General features: G+C 38.4%; 1 protein-coding gene across 3 annotated transcripts; it reads left to right on the forward strand.

Moving 5' to 3' along the window:
• On the forward strand, window positions 1–24116 carry PEAK1 (pseudopodium enriched atypical kinase 1). 3 transcript variants are annotated; one of them, XM_087704008.1, is made up of 7 exons: window positions 1–127; window positions 5509–5639; window positions 12287–15510; window positions 18666–18782; window positions 19729–19919; window positions 21258–21982; window positions 22534–24116. In XM_087704008.1, the coding sequence occupies exons 3-7, from the start codon at window positions 12377–12379 to the stop codon at window positions 23662–23664; spliced, it is 5298 nt and encodes a 1765-aa protein (XP_087560134.1). In that variant the 5' UTR covers window positions 1–127; window positions 5509–5639; window positions 12287–12376; the 3' UTR covers window positions 23665–24116. The 3 variants fall into 3 exon arrangements, with proteins under 3 accessions (XP_087560134.1, XP_087560136.1, XP_087560135.1); XM_087704010.1 differs by lacking the exon at window positions 18666–18782; XM_087704009.1 differs by lacking the exon at window positions 5509–5639.
• Window positions 24117–24249: the final 133 nt, after the last annotated feature.

Below are 24249 nucleotides of genomic sequence, written 5' to 3' on the forward strand. Positions count from 1 at the left end.
CAGCGAGCGAGCGAGGCAGGCAGCCACCCAGCGGCCGCCGAGGCTCTCCCTCCGGCCGCGAAGGAACGGCGGCGGAGCGCTCGGCGCCTGCGGAGAACCGCCGTCCGCCTGCCCCGGAGCCGTGCAGGTCAGCCTGGGGGATTTTCCCCTCACTTTCCGAAAAGTTTTACCTCAGGCGGGAGGGGAAAAACATGCCCGTGAGGCGAGAGGAGCGGCGGGGAAGCCGCTTTGTTTCGCTCCGGGGCGGACGGGGATGCTGGGAGGTGGGATTTGACGAAAGAAGGACGGGAGCCCCCCTTTTTTTGCCCCGTTCGGAGCTTCCTTTTCCCCGGCGAAGGCGACTTGTGGGAAGGGGGCACGACTTCCTGGCGGTGGGGAGGGGGAGGTGGGCCAGGGGTGGGGGAGAGAAAGAGGCAGCCCCCCCCCCCCTCGAATGGCTTTGAAGCAATTTGGCCCTTCTCCCCACAGATTTCTCCCCCCCTCCTTCATTGGGGGCCTCAACTTCTCCTCATCCCGTTTCTTTTGGATGGAAAGTTTGGGGCTGGACGGGGGGTGGGACATACAGAGGGCCGAAATGGGGTTGTTTCTTACTTTTTTCCTTTCTCTATCTTCTTTAAAAAACATAAAAATTAGACGTGAGGTGGGTTAGGATGTGAGAAATATCCCCCTCCCCCCAGCCAGGGTCCCCCCCCCTTTTTTTTTTTGCGGAACGGAGATTTTTAGGACTCCCCCCCCACTTCAGCCAAACTTCCCCACTGCGAAATGGGGGGAAGGGAAACCCGACTCTCCTTTCTTAAGGTCTCCCACCCCAATAAAATGATTTTATTATGGTCTCTGGCTGTTGGGAAGGGGGGTGGTGGAAGGGGAAAGAGGATGAAAGATTGCTTCTCCCGATTTTATTCTCGAATGTGATTGCCCACTTTTTTTAAAAAAAGAAAGAAAAGAAAGCTGCACAACTTTTTTAAAGACTTATTATCTTCTGTATAATGTTGATATCTGTATTTATTACCTGTAGGTTATAAGGTCCTTGGGTTGAATTGAGTTTCACCCTCCTGCTATGAAGTTCTGGGACTGCCTGTTAATTGTGCTTTAAGAAGGTTTTTTGTTTTTTTTTAATCTGCTGCTTTTGGCAGCAAAGGTTCTTCAGAGGATGCTTTGATTTCCCAGGGATGGAAGCTATTATGGTACTGATAAAAGAGAGAGATTTGTAGTTCACAGTTGAACTATAGCAATAGCAGTTAGACTTATATACCGCTTCATAGGGCTTTCAGCCCTCTCTAAGCGGTTTACAGAGTCAGCATATTGCCCCCAACAACAATCCGGGTCCTCATTTTACCCACCTCGGAAGGATGGAAGGCTGAGTCAACCCTGAGCCAGTGAGATTTGAACCGCTGAACTGCTGATAGCAGTCAGCTGAAGTGGCCTGCACTCTACCCACTGGGCCACCTCGGCTCTCTGTTGGGTCCTTGGTGCTCTCCGAGCTTGGTAATTTTCTTGCGAACTTTTCATGACCAGACTAGGTAACATCATCAGTTCTAGAACGAAAGCGGGGGGGGGGGGTGTGGAGAGGAGGAGGAAGAAGGAGAGAAAGGACTGTGGAGTCCTTGGTGCTCTCTGAGCTTGGTTGTTTCCTTGCAGATGTTTCTTTATCCAAACTAGGTAACATTATCAGTGCTAGTAAGGGAAAAGGGTTTCCTCTCATTTTAACACTGACAGGGCAAGTAACTAGGATGTAAACTGAGAGCAAACCCAACTCTCTTCTAGCACTGATGATGTTACTTAGTTTGGGTAAAGTTGCAAACAACCAAGTTCAGAGAGTACCAAACACTCCTCAACTGTTATGATTCTGGGGACTGCAACATGCCTCCCTAAGGGACCAAAAAGGAAGCCAAGATTGTTTGAGAACAGTAAGGATTTGTTTGTTTTTTTACATTTTACTATTTTACATTCAGTGTTGTGCTCAGAATTTGGGGAAAGAAAGCGAGGTAGAGCTAGCATTTCGAGAAGCATTAGCTTCCTCTTCAATTTATCTCTATAATATGTGTATCCCATTCTTTATTTGTTTTTACAAATAACTCAAGGCAGTGAACATATCTAACACATCTTCATCCTATTTCCCCACAAGAACAACCCTAAGGGGTGGAGAGGGCTGAGAGACTGATTGGCCCAAGGTCATCCAACTGGCTTTCATGGCTAAGGTGGGATTAGAATTAGAATTCTATAATTCTTAGAGTTATACAACAGTTTAAAATGTGAGTGCAAAACTTAGAATTTTTCTTCTCCAGAGACATTCTTCTTTAAGAGCTCCCGCCTTCCCCTAGCAGTTTCCATTGTGCTTCCTAGGATCAAATCAGAATACTCTTTATATTATAATATTATTGAATATACACACATAGTAATTATGCTTTGTTTTTTAAGGCTCTCTTAATTACTTATAGAAAGCAGACTGGTTCCCACATGTTAAGAATGTGCTTTTTCTGCTTGTTTTGAATTATTTTATAGTGAAATGCATTGCATTATAAGAACATAGAAGTCATAATTGATGGACAATGAGAACTAAGGAAACAAGTTTTTTATGCAGACCTTTATATCTGCATAACTCGTTTTCATAATTTTGACCATAGAAATTTTCAGAAAGTAATAGATGTTTCTATTGGCTTAAGGAAGTGAATGCTTTCCAAAACAAGCATAATTTAAATGCAATTGTATTGAGCTAGTTTTATTTTGAAAATCTAACAACCCTTTCAATTTATATGACAATCTATATTACATTTGAAAGGCTTAATATAGTTCAGTATTAAATTTTGCACCAATTGTTTCTGCTGAAAATCTTAATTAAAATAACTTTTTAAAAACCAAAAACTGCTAATGACTTAAACAGACAAAAATAGTCTTGGTAAAAGTTTGATCCTCTTTTCAGTTCTCAAATATGTTAGAAAAGAGTGACCCACAAAAGTTGTATTTTCTGTAATAATTTTCCATTTATTTTATCTTATTAGAAGCATCCAAATAAGCTGTTTTCTCAGATTATTTATTTACTACAGTGATTTTATTTTGAATCAGATAATTTACTGCTGACTTAGAAGGACACCTTTTTGAAATATTAGGAGAAATTTAATTATATTGTGGATTTATTAAGATTTCTTCATTAATACTTTTATATATTGAGTACTATAAGTTTCTTCATGTGTAACTTTTAAGAAAGTTTAAGTCCAGCGTAGGTTCAATTTAATTATGTTAGCTTTATCTTAAAGTTAATATGTAGAGGACTGATGTATACATCTTTATTTCAGTCTAAAGTTAAAGGTTCTGTGTGGAACCAGTAGTAACACTGTTACAAAACACAAATACTGTTTTAAAAGCTGAGTTCAGCACAAATAACTTTTCATGTTACTATTTAAAATTACATTTTTAAGCATGCTTAACTCTGGGTATAATATAGCCAGTTAAGCACATAAAACAATGTACATCCACTTTATTTCAATTGTGCAGATTCTTAAGTCTCTTTAATTGAAATTGGTGCAGACTGTACTATATAGTTGCATTTATACATCATTTCTTTGCAGAATTGGGACAAAAGTAGTAGATATGTTAAGGGTGTTAAAAGCAGGGTGTGCTACATTTTATCTAATGTACTATACTACCAAACCAGAGAAAACAATACTTGTTTCTCTTCTTAATCTTAGTTGGAAATTATAGCGTAATAGAGTGCCTTCTTGTGTCTCTAACATAAAATGTTAGTAGAAATCGCTCTTTGAAACTGTCCAGATAGGTTTTCCACTGATTTATCTATATTTATAAATGTACTGTTTCCCAATGTTCTATGCCGGTATCTGCATAGAATTTCTTCTAAAAAAATAGGATAAACTATAACAAGAACTGTTTTTCTGTAGCTTTTAAAGCATCCATTCTTCTTACCATTAAACACTGTTAGTAACAGTTGCCATGCAAATGTTCTGTTGGAGCATTGCGGATTTAAGGTGAAAATTCTAAATGGTTAGATGCAGTCTTCATCCTTAAAAGATGTGTGGTAAGTTAATGCCCCATCCTTTGTCACTAAAGCTATGTTTATGTAATGCGAGAAATAATTCAGATATTTATTACCTCTATACAGCTTTTTAAAAGGATACTTGCATGACATTCAGCATGCTGCAGTTCATGATGTAATGCTGAAGCTGTGGGATATTTATATGTAAACATTGTTTCTTCCATTCAGATAGGATTGCATTTTTCTTTACATTTTGTAAGACAAACTAATTAGTTGGCCTTTACCCTGAAAATGATACGCAATGTCACTATGGAATAGAGAAAATAATATACTGATATGTTCTTAATGATAAGCAGCATAAGCTCTTCATCACAATATCTTCAGTATTTGCTTATATATTAAAAGGGTATGTCCTGTCTATTACGACTAAATACATGTTTAATATAATTTCCCTGACTCAGATGTTTTAGCCAGCTCAAAATGATAGAATAAAATGCTAAAATTCTAATAAGGTATGGGAGCTAAGAAGCACTTCCATTCAATATATATTTTTTCAGTGCTGTATTTCCTGTAGAGAGATTTTTATCCAGCCACTTCTAAATGCAAACTGAAATACTAGCTTATCAGGCTGGATTTTCATAAGGCCTAGGCCTATAAGTGCCGAGTATTACCACTTTGTAGTTAATTTGGTCATTATAATGGGTGCTTTATTCTTGGCTGCAATGGTTTTTAATGTTTGTATTTTAAGGTTAGGGTATTTTAATTCTTTAATTTTTAAATTTTTGTCTGCTCATTTTGTAAGGTGAACAGCAATATTAAACATTTTTGCATTCTGTATACTAGATGCATCAGGCAAGGTTGATGAAGTGAATGTACAATAAATGTAAAATATTCTTTCAATAAAGAATACTGCATTATAATTCACCCCAAGGTGTCATTGATAGTTGATTATTATTATTGTTGTTATCATTTCAAATGAACTAGCAGAAATTAATTGGAAACAACCTATTAAAATTTAAGAAATAGAGCTGGTGCAGTCTCTTAAAGTCACAAAATCACAATGAATTTCAAAATAGAGTAGGTAATTAATGCAACAATTAGCCCTAACTTATTGATAACTATATATACAAATGTTCCACATCCAACCTGTTCCCAAAGACAGCCTGTGGGCTGTGGCTCTTCTAGGAATATTTCAGTGTTATCCTTGCTGCTCTTCATCAGTTTTTTCCATTGCCATTCCATTCTGTTCCCCTGAGCTAAGCATAGTCATTGTTTTTAGGCCATTATCACTCACACCCAAAATAAATGAATGACTTATTGGTAGTCATGTTCTGAAATTGCCCCAATCTAACTCTTGCCACTAAAATGTCATTTTAAACAAAGTTTGACATTTTCATCCAAAATGAACTTAAAAGATTCAGTACTTAAGGATATATTATTTAACATTGTAGAAGAAAATTATAGATAATGATAGTGCATCTGTTTATTAATCAAATTTATTTCTTGTTTTGTCTGCACAGAGGTAGAAAATACCTTGGTAATATATAAATAAGAAAGGCAAATGCTACAAAGGATTCAAGATGATCCCTTAAATTCAGAGGCCAACTGAAAACCAGTGCTAATATGTGCACAATTTGTGCCACATATTCAGGTATAGTTAAGACTATTGTATATTTATTTGTCTAGAATGTCACTGTTCTACTGCATAATTTTAATCTTTGGCTCAGAAATAAAATAGAGAAACAATTCCATACAATAACCACTGAATTTCCAGATATGTCATTTATAAATATATTGTATATAAATGCCAAAATATTGTTTTGTTGGAGAGAGGAAGTTCCAGAGAAATGGATCAGGATTGGAGCTTCATTGAAAATTAGAATGGACTAGTTTCAGTCCTACTTGCTTCATGCCAGACAAATGAAAGTCTAATTTGGATTACTGCATTTGTTCCCTGGGTAATCCAACAAAAAATAATAATGAATGGAAAGAGAAAAGGAGCTGTAAAGATAGAAAATCCCTGGTGCTTCCTATAATATTGTTATGAGGCTGACACCCTTCCATGCTTAGTGTTATTTTGCACTATTCATTAAGCAGAGGATGCAAATATTGCTACTAAATAGTATAAAAATGGTGACACTGTATAAAAGAGTAGGTCATGCTTACAGTTTTTTTTTCACAGATCCTACACAGTGTTTCATTATTTTAAATAAATTATTCATGGGCAGCTAAATGCTCCTTCATAAACATGAACTTAACGTTAATGGAATAGAAATTACCGCAGCATTATATCCATTTCCAATACAGCCAGGGCTAATGAGTCTCCTGCTTCTTGTAAGAGGTACTGATATGTACGGTAGTTGTGGGAGTTGCTTAGTAGAAATATTCTGTTTTTGTCTTTTACATGATATGGTTGCCCTTGGAGCTAGTACAGGTACTCCTCACTTATCTAATGCAATTGGGACTGGCTAAGTGATGTGGTCATTAAGTGAAAGCCATGTGACTTTCCATCTGTGGTCATTAATCATTGTGGGTCACAAAGCATATATTTTCATATAAAATTATATGAAATGTTATCTTTTAGCTATGTTTTATTATCTTTAAAACAAGCACAATACATTGTAGACAACTCTGGTAACAACTATATAATGCTTGTAAAAAATGTTGTTGGATCATTTAATCCTTCTATAAAGCTTTTAGAAAACATGTTGAAGGGATGTACTTTTTGCTGGCTGACATATTTGGATTTTGTCCAGACTAGGTGCATTCTATTAAAACAAAGGAAATGATTTCAGACAATTCTCTTGGCTGAGCGAAGCTACTGTAAAAATAGTTGCTAGCTGTCTTTTAAGTGCTAGATGATACTCCCTGGGAAGATTTCCTCCTAGCATGGGAAGGGTCAGGAGTACCATTTGGGTAACATTTTCTCAGATGATTAAAAACTCTGCAATTTGGACAGGAAATGGTAAAAAGCCGCTATTTAAGGTTTTTTCTTCTTGAGAATTACTATGAAAATACTTTTGGTTTAGATGCATTTTACTAGGTAGGTTCTATTCTTGCAGTAACATTTTTTTCCACTTGACTCATAGGAGAAACTAAACTTCTAAATCTATATTTGGTAATAATATATACTTTTATCAGAATGGATAAAAGGATAAAAATTTTAAAGAATGATGAATTTTGTCTATCATCAGATCCAGCTGTACTTAAATCCTTAGTAAGTAGGAAATGGAAAGATATGCGAAGTAGGCTAGAGGAGAAAGAATTTCTATCTAGGATGAAATTTGGTAAAGCTATTTTAAATATGAATAGTTTGGATTTTTTTTAAGTACATTGTTTTTAAGAGTACTATTTTTAATTAAATAATGCTGGAATGAGTATACATACATAATTTACACATTAACTTTCATAAATCTTTTGTGCAAAAAAGCTTCCAATCTTTGCAGCATTGTATTTATATATTGATAAGATTATAATATTAAGATATACTTCAGAAATGTTTAAAATAGCATTAAGTATAGCAATCTCAGGAACACAAAACAGATAGTTTCCACTTACCAACTGCCTCCTCTAGTAACTGTTCAAAGTTACAACAGTGCTGAAAAGTTTTACAACAAATGCCCACATTTACACCCTTTACAGTGCCCCTCAGTCACATGGCTGCCATTGAAGTCAGTATGCATTGTCCTGTGCTTGACCTGTTGTTTTTTTCTCCCCTGGCAGAGAAGAGAGATGGAGAGGAAGGGATTACAAGAGAGCAAGCGAGCACACCACAGGAAATACACCAGGCTGACGGCACTAGCATATTGCTTTCGTATTTCCCCACTGGGTGCCTGCTTACTCTCTTGTAATCCCTTCCTCTCCAATGAATGTAAATACAAAACATTAATGTCCTCCTCGCTGATTATCCCAGCATGTGTGTGCATTCCAAAGGGAGAGTGTGGATGATTTCCCACTTAGCAACTGCTTTGCTTAATGACAACTGCAGTTTCCAATTGTCACTAATTGAGGACTGCTTGTGTTTAAAAAAACCATGAATTGTAGGAGTGTCTGAGAATGGTTCATCATTATGAGAACAAGTGCAGTCTTCCAGTCTGGGCTCCATCCTTCCCTGGCCCTTTTCAGTCTAAGTCCCTTTTAAGTAGAATGTATGATTGACAACTAAATGCAATTTGACTGAAGAATAATAGCGGTTAAGAAATGTCTTAAGCCAATTATATAATATGATTAATACTTTCCCTGGGTTTTCTGACTGTTCAGAAAATCAGTATTAAAAATATCAACAAGTATGTGTGTTTGTTTGTTAGGTCTGGCATCTGCTAACTGGTACACAGTTCTAGTTTTCCTTCATATCCTCTATCACTGACACTTTTTTAAACTTTTGCTTTTAAGGCTCTGGAGTTTGCTCTCTGGTTAATTCATCATCTTCTGTTGATTTAATTCACTTTCCAATAAAGAGGAACAGATATTCTGGAGCTGACAAAAGCACAGTATCCATTTCCAAAGCTTTAATAAACAATATAAAAAGTATAAATTGAAACAGTAAAAATTATGCTAACATAATTTGTATCTAGTTACTATAGCAACCAGACAGACGGGGGAACAGCCGACAATATGTAGTCTGACATTATAAATTAGGATTTATATTGATTCCTTTTTTAAATTATGAAATGTTTAATAGCACATTAAACATAGGTTAAGCATAAGTGGGTTCTAGGAGGAGAGAGTAAGAGAGTTAAAATAAGTGAAAAAGCAAAGTTGCTGAAGTTATGGAAGAATTAGCAGGATCAGTGATTACAAGCAGAGGAATATCATAACTTTGGTGATCACAATTAGGAGATTATTATAAAAGGAAAGAAGAATTGGATGAGGCAACGTAGAATTATTTAAACTCAGAACAGTATTAACCTGAATTTTAAACCTTAAATTTTATAGCATGCAGCATGCTAGTTGCTATTAGAAACTGGCTTGTCTATCACTAATATATAGAGCAAGGATTCTTTTGGGGAAAGCAATGAGAGTAATTGTGACATTTATAGAAATGTTGGTTTCTGGCTATGATTTTTGGAGTCTGACTGCAGCGTTCATGTCCTCAGCATTCTGATGAGATTTTATTCCAGAGTGAGATACCTTTTTCCAGGAGCAAAATATAAAAATTGGAATATATTGGACTCTGGAGCAAGGCAGAAATTTAAGAGTTATGGGAGATGTTGCTGTATCAGTCATTAGAAAAGAAATTGAAGATGATTCTGAATATATATTTAATAGTCATCATAATAAACCTTAGATACGACTCAAGAAGAGCATGATGAGACTACTAATCTTTGTAAGAAAAATGCTTCCCAAGCAAGGCAAATATACAGATGTACTAGGACAAAATAGCTGTGCAAACATCTTGGCCCATTGAGAGCTTTTGGAATGTTCAGCAACAATAGATTGCAAGACAAATTGCATTAAGATATGCTGTAAGTATTTTAAATAGACTGATGTATGCCTTTCTAAATGAAATCAAATGCGTTTTCTCTCATGTAATGAAATGTTCACATTGAACCAGGATTTATATAATAACTTTGTACATGTAGCATTAGTTCTTGTCTCTTCCAATCTCTCACACATATTTTCTCTTTTTTTGGCTTTCTGCCTGTGAGTAGTATCTTTCTATTGACTTCATTCTAAAATGCACTTAAACGTTTTGTGATTTAACTTTATTTAATCAGAAGAAAAATAGCATTAATATCAATCCACAGTGGATAGAGTCAAAGTAATAGATTTCCAGATTCTTTTTCAACTGCGTCTTAAACTAAACCTCTTTCAACCCCACCCAGTGAATCACATCTGCATATATGGGTAACTGGAATAACACTTTTATTATGCTGATGAAATAGGGTGTCGTTTATGAAATATAATAGTAAATTAGATTTGTTTTCAATAATCACGAAAGATTTTCTTTTTGTGAGCATGGAATGCACTTTTTCTATGTCAGTATAAACTAACATGTTAAATTATACTTAGATGTTAAAAATAGTCTAAATGTGTTAGAAAATATCTGACATCTATTCAGGCTATTCCACAAGACCAAGGAAAAGGCAACTTTCATATAAAATGGTTGTATCCAGAATGTAGTATAGATGGTCCTCATTGAGTGACTGCCTTGTTTAGTGGACATTCACAGTTACAAAGATGATGAAAAAAGAAATTATGCCCATCCTCGCATTTACAACCTTTGCAGGTTAAAAGCTGAACTAAGGTCATAAGTACAGTTGCAATTGGTTTTCATACAGCTCTGGGTAATACCAGTGTTGCAAAAACTTCATGTATCACTAAATAAGTCCATAAATCATGTGGAGCTCAAATTAGACATTAAAGAAAAAATGTTTAAAGATATTTATTATACTGTGCCCTTTTGTTATTTGCATGTACTTGTGCTGTTTTTTCTACAATGCAAGATGTTTTCCTAGAGTCCAAATCTTAACTGGTCATTCTGTAATTTTGCTCTGATAATGAACCATAGCTTCTTTTTTTTTCATTAGAAATGCTGATGAAAGGCCGGGTTCTTGTAAAAGCTTTTTATTGCTCTGAATAGTGATTAGCTAGCTGTACCGAGAGCTGTCAGGGATGAAGTTTAATGCCTGCAGAGCATTCTGGAACATGCCAGTACTAGGAAACTCCTCCCAAACAGTGGAAGAAAAAAAGTATTCGTTTTCTTCAGTTGAATTAAAAACAAAATTAAGATATGTATTGGCCTGAAATATCTATTGATAGAAATTGATAAGATAATTTTGCATTGTCGGATGACTTCAGCACCACTTGTCTATATTGCACACTAAATGAATCAAATCTTCCTTTAAGGGCAGGCTTTTGCAGCAGAGTGCATTAAAAACTCATGTCTAATAGGTGCATTCATTTTAATAGGCTCATTCATTGAGCTAGCCTGATTAATTAGTGCATGTCACCATCTGGTATTTACTGAGACCATTCATTTTTAGAATACTGAAATTGCAGGGAATATTGCACACCAATTAAGTTCCTTTTAACTGGATTGTGTTAGTATACAGTATTAGTGTGGGAGGTTTTCTTTGTGCTGCAGCCAGCATGCCTCTGAAGGAACCTGGCAGCCTGAAATTTAAAACAGAGGAGAACTAGTCCCTTAAAATGCATAGTGGGTAGAAAGAGGTACTGTGTCTATTGTCTCTTGGACAAATGGACAGTTCCAAGAGAACCAAACGTAAGGAATTGTATAGAGACATACTGCCAAGCCTTTTTTCCTAGGTTTTCCATGATGTTATGATTATCAAAAGAGTAGCCTGATATTCTTTGCTTTGTCTTCATCTGTAGCATAAAACAAGTCTCAGCAAGCCTTTCCCTGTACATTTGTTGTAATGCAATGTGTTATAGATATGATTGGCCACATTCAAAATTACTTTGGGGACATTGCATCGAGACACTAAAAGATCAAAGGGAAATATTAAAAGTAAGGAGAGTTTTCTTTTGTTCTTGCATAAGCTTTAGATTATATAACCAGTAGGTTTCAGAGTAATATTGCAACATGCCATGCTGCTCTCCGGACGTGCATTTCTGGTGCTTGGTAATTGGCAATTGCATTTACAACTATTGCAGCATCCTGCTGTCACGTGATTGCATTTTGTGATCTTTTTTGTTGTTTTCCAGCAAAAAACACCCATTGGATAAGCTTATGACCACACAATTCACTTAACAACCACATGATTTGCTTAATGACTTGTTAAGCAATGACTTGCTTAACAAACATAAAAACAGTTACAGAATTGAGTTCGATCACGAGATGACTTGCAATCAAAATTCCGGACTCAGTTGTGATTGTAACTTAAGAACTACCTGTATCACTCTTTGAACAAAGACAGAAATTCATTAAGCAATTTTTTTAAAGATTATAAGATGCCCACCAATGAAATATTATGCAAAGCTTTTCTAGTTATGTTACAGCTCCACCTGGTGTTCAGTAAAAATGCTTTCCATCTTCTGTAATTAGCTTGACATGTAGCATTTACACAAACTTACAGACCATTATTCCTATTGACTATGTATTAACATGAACATTTGCCCTTGTACTTTTACTGCATTTGAAAATATAACTGGTTACCTATAAAAACATAGCTGTTTTATCTCACAACATCATTATGGAATAGATTAAGCTTAAACTTAGCTCCTATTTTGTCAGTAAAAAGATCAACTAATGAAGTTGAAAAGATCAGCTCCTTGAGTGGCAGTGTGTACATTCACTTCTCACTGATTTTTGTTATCTCTCTTTTACTTTCCTAGGATGAACCAGATTTGATTATGCAAGCAAGACAGCATTAAAGTAATAAGGAATGATCTTACCAAGCACTGAACAATCTTTAACCTCAGAAAATGTCTGCTTGCAATGCCTTCACTGAACATGTGTGGAAACCTGGTGAATGTAAAAATTGCTTCAAGCCAAAAAACTTGCATCAGACGCCTCCAGGCCCTGAAAAAGCTCCAGTCTCAAATTCAAATATAAAAACCAATGCAATTCACAGCAACCAGCATAATAAGAATACAGGAAATTTTCGGCCACCTGTGGCAAAGAAACCCACCATCGCTGTGAAACCCACCATGGTGACAATAGATGGACAGGGTATGTGTGGTGAAATCACCTCACAAGATCTTTGTGAGAACAAACCAGCTCTTGTAGGTTGGAATCAAAATATAACTGCTTTGAAGAAAAAGCCACTGAATAATAACAACAATAATGAAGAAGAGGAAGAAGAGGAGGTTGAAAATTACAGTCATATTCATAGATCTTTTGGAAATAACGATGATACAGATAAAGCTCCAAGCAACAATAATGGACTCACTGATGTATTGAAGGAAATTGCCGGCTTAGATCATTCAACTTTCCTAACAAGAAATGAAATTAATTCAAGGGAAGTATTCTTGGGACGAATAAACACTTGTTATAAGAAGTCATTAGAAAGAAAGGTCCCTCCAAGTTGCCTGATGGATGGAACAAAGTCACAAAATAAGCATGTTGTTTTGAGTGGAACCACTGCTGTCATAAGCAGTGAGGGTGGCCGTTTCTGCTACCCTGAATTCTCCAGCGGAGATGAAAGTGAGGATGACCTGTTTTTTGGCAGCATCCATGATGATCATGAGAGCTGGGATGAAAGTGACGAAGAGTTGTTAGCAATGGAAATTCGCATGAGGGGACAGCCACGTTTTGCTAATTTTAGGGCGAATACGCTGTCACCTGTTCGATTTTGTGTTGACAAGAAATGGAATACAGTGCCTTTAAGGCATAAGTCTCTTCAGAGATTTTGTGCAGTAGACTACGATGACAGCTATGATGAAATTTTGAATGGCTACGGAGATGAGCCTGTAATCCTTTTTGGACCAGAAGGCGTTCAGAGCATGGTTTCATCTGATTCTATGTCCCCTGATTCTTCTCTAACTGAAGAATCTCATTCCGGAACAGCCAGCAGTTCTTCCCAAAAGCTTTGCAATGGTAGAGTGTCTCCTAACAGTCCTAAAGGTAGCAGATTAATGGGAGGAGGAGGAGGAGGTGATAACAGGTTTTCTGATGACCAGCAAGTTAAAGTTTCAATTAAAAACACTCAAAACACTACCCAGATTGTAGAGACCCACAAAGCTGTGCTTGCTGTTAGACTAGAAGAAAAAGATAGCAAGTCTGCTATCCCCAGTGATAAGCAAGAATGGAAAAGTTCCTTAAATACGCCAGTTCAGACAACAACTACAAATTTGATCCCCATGGAAGAACAAGCAAAGCCTTACAGAGTAGTAAATATGGAACAACCAGTGTGCAAACCTTATACAATAGTGGATGTATCAGCAGCCATGACACATGAAAGTATAGAGAATCGGGCAAAAAACCTGGATACCAGATACATTCGGTCTAACCCAAATTCACCAGATCCCCTCAGTACAAATGCTATTCCTCATTCTGTGTCATGTGGGCAAGTAACTCCTAATCTTAAAAAATCCAACACTGCCAGATACCAGGAAGTTTGGACTTCCAGTACAAGTCCGCGACAAAAAATCGCCAAAGTGGAATTAACTGCCAATGTTCCAGGACCTTCTGTTCCTGTAAGGAGAAATATCCTTAAATCGGCTCCCACTTCTCCTACGTCAACACACATTTCTACAAAAACAATCCCGGTCAAGTCCCCTAACTTGTCCGAAATAAAATTCAACAGCTATAATAATGCCGGCATGCCCCCCTTCCCGATTATTATTCACGATGAGCCAACTTATGCTAGATGTTCCAAAAATGCCATCAAAGTTCCTATTGTAATCAATCCCAATGCATACGACAACCTGGCCATCTATAAAAGCTTTTTAGGCACGAATGGAGAGCTTTCCTTTAAAGATAAGACCACTAGTATCATCAGCCATACATATGAAGAGATAGAAACAGGAAGCACCGTATCTGAAAATATACCTACTAGGTCTGCAGAATTACCCCAAGCGAAAGGTTCAGGCAGTAACACTGAGAGGAGGCTGGGCTCTGTAGCTCAGAAGGTTCAGGAATTCAATAGCTGCCTTGGAAAAGGTCAGGCTTCGCCCAAGATGTCTTGTCGTGGCTCCCCAACAAAAATACAAAGAACGTTTCAGGAGTCTTCAGCTGAAGTAGACGATAATCAGGAAATATCTAATGGCGGCCGGGAAAATGCCTGTGCAGTACTGTCACAGATTGTAGCATCAATCCAACCTCCACAATCTCCCCCGGAAGCCCCTCAGGCTGGCCCCAAGTCTTGCAGCGTTGAAGAACTCTACTCCCTGCCTCCTGATGCAGACCCAGACAAGAGCACCTCATTGCGACCAAAATCCCTTTTTTCAGTGCAACCTCACCCTAATGCTGAGGGAATCAAATCCACGGAAGTTGCGTCCAAGGAAATCCCTTCCAAATCCCCAATCGTGCAGCCTTCAAAACCCATGGCATTGTCTCCGAGTCCCAAAACTGAACAGGCTCCCCCTTTCCCACCTCCCCGATCCACCTCTTCACCTTATCATGCCAGCAAAGTGTTGCAAAAGCATTTCGGCAACTGGAGCAAGCCCCTGAGCCCATCTAGATCCACTGAGGCTGAATCCGTTTTGCATTCAGAAGGTAGGCGAGCCGTCGATGCCAAACCAAAGCGATGGATATCCTTTAAGAGCTTCTTTCGCCGCAGAAAGACCGAAGAAGAGGAGGACAGAGAAAGAGAGAAGGGGAAACTTGTGGGTCTTGATGGAACTGTCATTCATATGCTTCCGCCACCTCCTGTCGAACGTCACAATTGGTTCAGTGAATCCAGATCAGATTCCAGTGAGAAACCATCCGTTGTTTTTATGTTTAAATGTGATCAGGCAAAGTTGGAAACAAAAACCAATCAAACCAAAACTGAAGTAGAGCCCACCATTGAAGTCATAACAGCAGAGAGGGGAGAGACCGAAAATCATCCGGAGACACCGGAAGAAAGCTTAAAGAGTCACCCCTCTTCACCCCAACTTCCAAAGGAAATTCTCAGGTAAAATTTAAATCACTCATTGGCCACTGTATGTTTTTCTCTAGATACAAGCAGAAGACCATGCCATTCCTCAATTTGGAAAAAAATAAGTTTGATGGGCTTTAAGGAGTAAAACAATTATTGTGGGAGAAGCTTTCATATAATAGGATATTTTATCTACTTGTGAAGTTCACTCACCACCACCACCCAAAAAAACCCCATGCAAGATAATATGTCATGATATGCTTCTGCTGCTTCTGTGGCCCAGAAGCTTTTGTAAATAGCTGGTGTTTTGTCTCAGTTTATTCTCCTAATGGAAACAAAGAGCCAAGGTGGCGCAGTGGTTAAATGCAGCACTGCAGGCTACTTCAGCTGACTGCAGTTCTGCAGTTCGGCGGTTCAAATCTCACTGGCTCAGGGTTGACTCAGCCTTCCATCCTTCCAAGGTGGGTAAAATGAGGACCCGGATTGTTGTTGGGGGCAATATGCTGACTGTAAACCGCTTAGAGAGGGCTGAAAGCCCTATGAAGCGCTATAGAAGTCTAACTGCTATTGCTATTGCTAAATTGATTTAGGTGGCTAAATGCAGATGAGAAAGACAATTGACCATAGATAGGGCTATCTCCAGTAAGGACTTTTGGAAATAGAGGAGAGAAAAGGAGGTTAGCCTCAAAATCTGTAACTTAACTATGTTACTTTACTATAAATATGGATGATGTTTCTGGCCTATATGCAGATGTTAAAACAGAAGTCTGGAATTTCAAAATACAGGCTTGCTTTTAAAATTTTTGCTTTCTGCCTTCTTTACGCATCCTTCTCAATTAGATTAGGAGTGTATTTCATATATTCAGTGATGGCTGATCTACCTGTAAATGCTGCTTCATTTAAAACATATTTTAGAGGCAAATTTTTCAAGGCTAGAAATATTAGATTGCCATTTAATGAAGTGGAGCCTTCCTGTGTCTACATACAGATTTATTGCTTGTTATCCTCAGTATTATGAGTAGACAATGTAAGGCTTTCTGAGAATGAAGAACTTGACAGAACTCGTACTTTATTTTTCAAATCTTTCTGAACATTCCCACTTTTTTTTAAAAAAATGCTGCAAACAATTAATATCTTAAAAGGAATAAGAGGCACTCTATAAGCTCCTAAAGGCTATGCACAGCCATTTTGGTGAAGGGGCAGGGTTTCAGGAGGCAAAATATGCTGTATTCAGTGTATATGATGCACCCAGATTTTCAGCCTCTTTTTTGAGGGAAAAAGGTGTGACTTATACTCCAAAAAATATGGTGTATGACTTTTCTGATCTCTAAATCTTTCAGTTGTTTATACTTAGAACTTACTGTGTTGTTTGTGAATTTAGTACATTCAACTTCTTGAAATCTCTGTACCAAATAATTTGGAGCATGGCATTTTCAGATAGGGCCTGAAAGAAAGAAGAATCAGAAAGAAAGAACCAGTTTGCTTGCTGTTTATTTACAGGCGCCTACATTTTCATCAGGACGCTTACTCTTGTGCTGTTCCTAAGGAGATGGTGTGATTTTGTTTCTATGACCATCTCGCCTCTCCGCTTTCTATTACTGCTTTCCCTTTCGTTCCACTACTTCTCTTTCCAAAGAATTGCTGCTACCAAAAAAAGACTGCGCAAATCTTGAGCTACTTGGTATAGTGCCTAAAAATTTGAATGAGATTTAATTTCATCCCTAAAATGCTGATGCAAACACAAGCTCAAACTAATAGATTTGATTTTATTCCAAAAGTGATACTGTAAAGGCTTAGGTCCAAATGAATCTATAACTACCCAAATACCCTTTATTTTACCTTTTGCATAACAGATGTCATACCACTTGAATTCTCCTAAATTATAAGAGTGCTTTGCATAAAACTGGCACAATTCTGATTATGATACCTCTGCATCCAACAACAATTAGGGTGATTTTTTTTGTTTTGCAATTTTACAGCTCTTGTAAATCAGCCCCTTATCTACAGTTTCCAAGTTCCCTTACCTGATCAGCTGTTAGCTCTGCTGATAGCCAAACCACCAATTTACTTCTTAAATCAGCCCACAACTTTCCTCAGCCACTGTGTTAACTATCTCAAACTATTTGTAATTTCAAAAAATAGGTTTTTGTGCTATAATCTACAAGCCATTGTAGCATCCAGATATAAATCAGTAAAATCAACCTGGCCCAGTTACGCCCCCAGACCTTTATGGCTAAGCAGGAATGTCAAAGATTGACATTCCGTCCATTCCATAACTTCAGAACACCCAGTTTGGGATTTTATTGTTTTGCATCTTGAGGTGTGATATAGAATTGGCTGCATTGTTTTAAAGAGAACCAGACATGATGTTTCTTTTGTCAATGCTGCTTATTGAAGGGCAGTTTATTTTTTAAAATTATTCAGGAAAATAATAGTGATATCGTCTTATCAATAGAAATTAAGAAATACAATTCCTTTGTATGTTCTTTCCTCTTCTGCCCTTATACATCTAAGCGGTAATATGTTTACAATTAATTCAGATTTGTTTGGCCTGCACACTCAAGCTGAGTAAAATACATTAGATCTTGATGAAAATATAACTTTCCTTCAGTTTCCTTTTTATATAGTTGCACTGTAGAAGCAAGGAGCAGATTAATATGTCTTAAGTGTTCATTTCTTTTTTCATTTCCTTTCTTCAAAAGGATTCTGAAACTTAAGAAATACTTGGTAATAGCATTTTTCCTACTTTATTTTATTTAAAATGAGAGAATTCTGCCCTGTTGTGCAATAGGATCTGAGTAATTGCATACTTGTCTTACAACTGCATTCTCATAATGGGGGAGGGGGGTTATATACCTGTGAGCAACTAAAATACTATGTTTTTTCTTCCATTAGCTCAGCTCCTTTATTGGCCCAATTCCAAAACAGGTCAATTACCACAGTTTTAAATAAATCTATCTTTGTTCCAGCGTTCTCCAAATGAAGAGTAAAAATGTGTAAGGTGTGCATGGTATTCTGTAGTAAGGAAAGGGTTAACGAAGCAAGCTTGCACTTTGCTTATGCTAGCCTTTCTAAGGTGTTTTGGCACATTCCCCAGACCTACCCCTGAAGGTAAACATCAAGGTGCAGGAGGTGATATCATTCTGTGCAGACTTCCGTCTTTGTTGCTCACTGCTTTGCACAACTTATAGCTCACCAGACCCCAGTGGAATAAATGCTTCACCAGAGTTTCGAGACATGATTAAAAGGCTCAAGAAGGCTCTGAGAGAATTTCCTTTAATGGGGAACTGTGTGAGTGAGTATAGTGGGTGAGTGTCTCCTTTTGGTTTACCTTCTCAGTTGATGAATTTACTTTGGTGGCACACTTCTCAAAAAAGCACACGAAAGAGATTCACGTCCATGGGAACTAGAAACAACGACTCTGTTCTAAATGTATCAATCCAGGCAAATTTATTTACAGAGATTACTATTCCATAACAGGAATTCTTCCTTCAAATTAAGCAGCTGTTAAGTGGGGTTGTTTTGAATGGAGCCGCTAGAGTGGAGTTAATTGAGAGCAAAGAGCAAAGTTTGTTAAACGGAAAGCATTTTCCATACCTGCAATTCCCAAAGTGAATTTACAACTCCACGGTTTTTAAGGTTTGAATGTGCAAAATTACTTGGGCTAACCTTTTAATGGTTTCACTTTTTGTGTAATTTGTTATGTTTACACTGTTCTGCCGCATGTTAATAAAATATCAACACTGATAATAAGATGGGACTTTTTAACTTCGCATTTTTATCAGGACTAACTTCTGTGGATGACTTTATGTCAGCATTATAAAATTTCTTGAATGTGGTAATGTACATGTGTATTGATAGTGTTATTGTGTTTGGTCGAAACTGCAGAGGTACTAAGTATTTTTAATATTGCAAGATGTTTAGCTGGAATCTGGGACTCTGACCAGTCGTGTTCAGTGATGAGGTCTATATTCTTTATTGTAAATCCTGTGTAATGTTTGTAAGGCACATTAACTCTTCTAATTTAATTGACACTCTTTTGTCTTTGTTCCACGCTAAGTTTCTAAGTGTGGCATAAATAACTACAACTGCTATCATTGTTTGTGCAGTTTAGAATGCTTGCCTTATGTATTTTAAAGCATTCTCGAAACTCTTCTGGTTGGTTTGCTTTTTTAATTTCCTTTAACACAGTTCATTAAAGATAACTGACATTTGCCAGGCAGGTGAACTATATATACCTTGCTTTTGTTTCAGTCAAGTGCCTGATGAGAAAACAAAGCCTGTGGAAAATGTGTCCCCTCCAATTCCAATTTCTGCATTTGAAAAGCAGGATGTTGACAGCCCTACATTCCACACCCCAGAAATATTACAGTTGGAAGATGAGAGAGAAGAAATGTCTGATTCTTCTGACCTGAGTGCCTGCAGTGCTACCTATAGTAACTTGGGTAAGTACCTTCCCTCTGCACAGAACATAAATTGCGGTTTGGTTATTGGCTGAGTTCACAGACTATACTCGGCGGGAACAGTATTAGGCAAAGGCTGTTGGATTTGTTTGTTAAAGTTATATATACTCATAGGTCATGATTTCTGGCAGTTCACAACAATTATGTAGTATAGCAATATCACATTCACAGAAAAATTATAAGTGCATAAAGTTGTTGCTTCTTCACCAGAGCTCCCAGTTTGTCACTTTTCCCTTTTAGAGCCACAGATACGTCGTTCTTCTCCCCTATTCTAGAAGAACAATTGTTATTGAAATAATTGCACATTCTCCCTTTCCTTATCCAGTTCTTCTGCTTCCTTTATTGCTTTCTTATCAGTAGTAAACTTCTTGGAGCAGGGATATTTTGTGTTCTGTAAAAGGGCTCTGCATGCAATATAAGCAAACCGTAATTGTGGCCATAATTAGGTTGTGTGGAGTATCATACTTTAGTTTGAGAAGTGATTTGCTAAACCAGCTTGGCTTGCCATATGGGATTGCAACTTCCCGAATCTCCAGTCAGCAAGGCAAACAGCTTTCTTTCAGTTAATCTCTGTTCAGCAAAATACATTCTTCAAAATAGTATCATACGAAAAAGATGGGGCTTGGCAAAAAAATACTGCTTTGGGGAAGACAGGATTACAAGGCATGAAAGGAATGTATAGGGGAAAAACACCCAGTACATGTGCTGCCGAGTTCAAGGGAAGGCTTTTCAGCTGAATTGAGAGCATAACTGGTGAGATGTGCAAAGAAAAGAGCTACATTATCCATCCTGGGTGAAGACCACAACGCTTCCTTTTAATGCAGTACATATAGAGGCAAAAAGTTGATATGTGTGCTAGTCACTTTTTGAACAATATTATAGGATTCTGTTCCAAATATTAGATCAGGGATCCCCAAACTTGGCCACTTTAAGACTTGTGGACTTCAACTCCCAGAATTCTGGGAGTTGAAGTCCACAAGTCTTAAAAGGGGCTCCGTATGAAGACCTCTGTATTAGATTGTCATAGAGTGCCTAATGTTTAGCTGCATACAGCTATTAGAAGAAGGTGACATAACGTATGTGGTACATTTAAGCTACATTCTGTGTAAAGCAAATATGTTTTGCATCTTCAAAGCAATAATGCACAATAGTACATGGTAGTAATTGTAATCTTATTTGATTTTCTCCCATTAGGAGGAAAGCACAGGGGTTTGTTATAAAAAGTATTCTTATTTCCTAGCCAGCTATCTAACTGTAAAATGCTGATGTATACTGGTGCACACTATTGAGTCATCAAAAAAAATAATTGTTATTCCACAGGGCAATCCAGAGCAAAAATGATGCCTCCAAAGCGTCCCCGGCAACTCAAAGGAGCTTTGGAGGACGCCATAGTATTTGGGGGAATATCCGATCCAGAAATATCAGCCATCTTCCACCCCACCCCTCCTCCCCTGCCAAAGAAGACCATTTTGAGAGCGCACACCGAACCTCTCCCGAAAGACCTCCAGAAGCAGGCTGTTGAAAGTAGCCTCTGTGTGATGGCTAACCCTACCTATGACATCAACACTAACTGGGAAGGAAGCAGCATCTGCTCTTCTGTCAGCTCAGATTTCAAGGCAGTGGACAATGAATCCGGGGATTCTCTGGGCAGAGCCCCAGAAAAGGCAGCTCCATCTACCACCAACCTTGCCGCTATCAGTATGAAGAGCAGTGGTTCCACCAGCATGGAGTCCGTCTCCGTTAGGCCTGTTGCCCACAGTAAGCAGGGCAAAGCGGGCCCAAAGCCCCATCAGCTTTATAGAGGCATTGAAAACAGGGAAGAGGTCGTGAACAAGATCAGAAGCCTCCACGCAGATTCACTGAAGAAACTGTCGGCCAGATGTGAGGATCTTTTTATGGCCGGGCAGAAAAATCAACTTCGATTTGGGGTAGACAGTTGGTCGGACTTCAGATTAACCAGCGACAGGCCATGCTGCGAGGCAGGAGACGCTGTATACTACCCTGCTTCTTACGCGAAAGATTCACTCAACAATTATGCAGTCAAGGTAATGAAGATCTTTCAGTAAGAGCCATTCTGCTGCTAGGTTTAATGGCTTTTGTTAGCATTCTGTATATAAGCTCCTGCAACAAAGCCCTTTTTATAATTTTTATATTCCATGTGTTTACAGGACGTTCCCAGGAAAAGCCTTCCAGTAGGCCTTGAAAGATGAATTCCTTCTTTTTAATGTGAATAATTTGACATTGACTCTCTAGCTGCTTGGTTTATTTCTATTACAAATTGTTTAATTGTAATATAAATAGTTTTCTTGTTACTATTTGCTTTCTACAAAATATGCATGAGAAAGGGATAGATTGTAGCAGATAAAGAAGAGGTTGCCTTAGTACCATCGGCTTCAGCAAATACAATAACATTGCTGAATTAGACACCTTTTCTGCTCAGCCTTTCAGAATCCTTTATGGATCACTTTTCAATAGCTGCTTTTCTTTATTTGTATAAAGGCACAGGGTCGATGTGTTTTCAAATAACGTTTTTTCATTAACTGACTTGAAACCTAGTTTTCTTTTCATTCTTTTTTTTTATCCCCCCTGCCTTCAGATTTGTAAGAGCAGAGCTAAAGAATCCCAGCAATATTACCACAGTTTGGCCATTCGCCAGAGCTTGGCTATTCATTTCAACATACAGCAGGATTGTGGCCACTTTCTGGCAGATGTACCTGTCCGTCTCCTTCCATGGGAAGATCCCGATTCAGCGGAAGAAGAGGATGAGGCTGAACAGAAGAGCGAAGAGAGCTCCTCTCCATTGGACAATTCCCAGGACAGTCCAGGTCCCCAAAGTATCTTCACTAAGCAGCGCAGCAGAGTTGTTGTTATTACCCGGGAGGTTCCCTACCTATCAGTGGCCGATTTTGTGCAAAGTTCTGTGGAGCACCACTCTAGATGTCCCGATCTGTACGAAAGACAAGTGTGCCTACTACTCTTACAGTTGTGTTCCGGTCTAGAGCACCTAAAACCCTATCACATCACCCACTGCGATCTGCGTTTGGAGAATCTTTTGCTGGTAGGCTGTCGGGCAAGCAAAAGCCTTCTGAACCCTGACCTGGCGGAGCTCAACCCCGGTGCTGCTTGCCCCACCCGGCTTTTGGTGAGCAATTTCTCTCAAGCCAAGCAAAAGAGTCACATGGTGGATCCGGAGATTCTGAAGGACCAGTCTCGCCTTGCCCCAGAAATCATCACCGCCATGCAGTATAAGAAATGTGACGAATTCCAGACTGGCATCCTCATTTACGAAATGTTGCACCTGCCCAACCCTTTTGATGAGAATCCAGAGCTGAAAGAGAAGGAATACACTTGGGCTGACCTACCCCAAGTCCCTCGCCGGTCACTTTATTCCCTGGGGCTTCAGAAGCTGGCTGCTTGCCTGCTGAACCCCAACCCATCCGAAAGGATCCTGATATCCGAGGCCAAGAGCGTCCTCCAATGTTTGCTTTGGGGTCCTCGGGAGGATTTGTTTCAGAGTCTCAGGGCCTCTACTAAACCTTCCCAAAGGGAGGCCGTGCTCCAAAACTGGCTGGACATCAAACGGACCCTGTTGATGATTAAGTTTGCCGAAAAGTCTTTGGACAAGGAATGTCAAGTCAGCCTTGAAGACTGGCTTTGTTGTCAGTATCTGGCTTTTGCCACTATAGACTCGCTCAGTCGCATAGTGAAAATTATGCGACAGCATTAGTTTCCTAGGAGTGGTTTCTTCACTTGGATAAGCCCAAATCCTTTCCTTGGCTCAAGTTTCATGCTGGGTTAACATTCTTATCTAGGTCTTGAGGTCACCAGCACTGAGCAAACAGATTTCAACAGGAAGTTCCATTTCCAGTCTTGCACGCATGGGAGAGGTCTGAAAACCATCACACCACTGTGAGTGGGCGAGGAAGGTGAAAAGGTAGTAAGGAAGCCATTTATTTCTGTTACGCCTGTTCTGAAGCAGACTTGCTATAATGACTGCGAACAGAACTGAGTCAGCACCAATCAAGCACCAAAATCTTTTTTTTAAAAAGACCTCCCGACCCTGTGATCTTTGTCAGCTTATCCCAGTTTTTAATCCAACTTACTAGACACATTTACTGGATGCATAGCTTTTACAGGATTTGGGGGGGAGAGTCACATTCTTGATCTAGGAGAGAGAGAGAGAGAACAGTGATTTAATGGTTCTCACTGCCCCCTGAATAATTATCTTTCTCTATAACAGAAAAAAAACAGGTTATAGAATTGAGGGATGAAAGAATAAGGGTAGTTTTCCCACTCAGATTTAGCCCCTGTC

This window comes from Thamnophis sirtalis, unplaced genomic scaffold (assembly GCF_051295495.1).
Source record: "Thamnophis sirtalis isolate CommonGarterSnake01/CBP01778 unplaced genomic scaffold, rThaSir2_p1.2 scaffold_2, whole genome shotgun sequence".
NCBI lineage: Eukaryota > Metazoa > Chordata > Lepidosauria > Squamata > Natricidae > Thamnophis > Thamnophis sirtalis.

What these genes read in the sequence shown, in the direction of transcription:
- PEAK1 (XM_087704008.1), top strand. Translation starts at nt 12,377, where the DNA reads ATGTCTGCTTGCAATGCCTTCACTGAACATGTGTGGAAACCTGGTGAA. An exon ending in TGCTACCTATAGTAACTTGG is followed by an intron (nt 19,920 to 21,257) that starts GTAAGTACCTTC and finishes GTTATTCCACAG; the next exon opens with GGCAATCCAGAGCAAAAATG. An exon ending in TCAACAATTATGCAGTCAAG is followed by an intron (nt 21,983 to 22,533) that starts GTAATGAAGATC and finishes CCCTGCCTTCAG; the next exon opens with ATTTGTAAGAGCAGAGCTAA.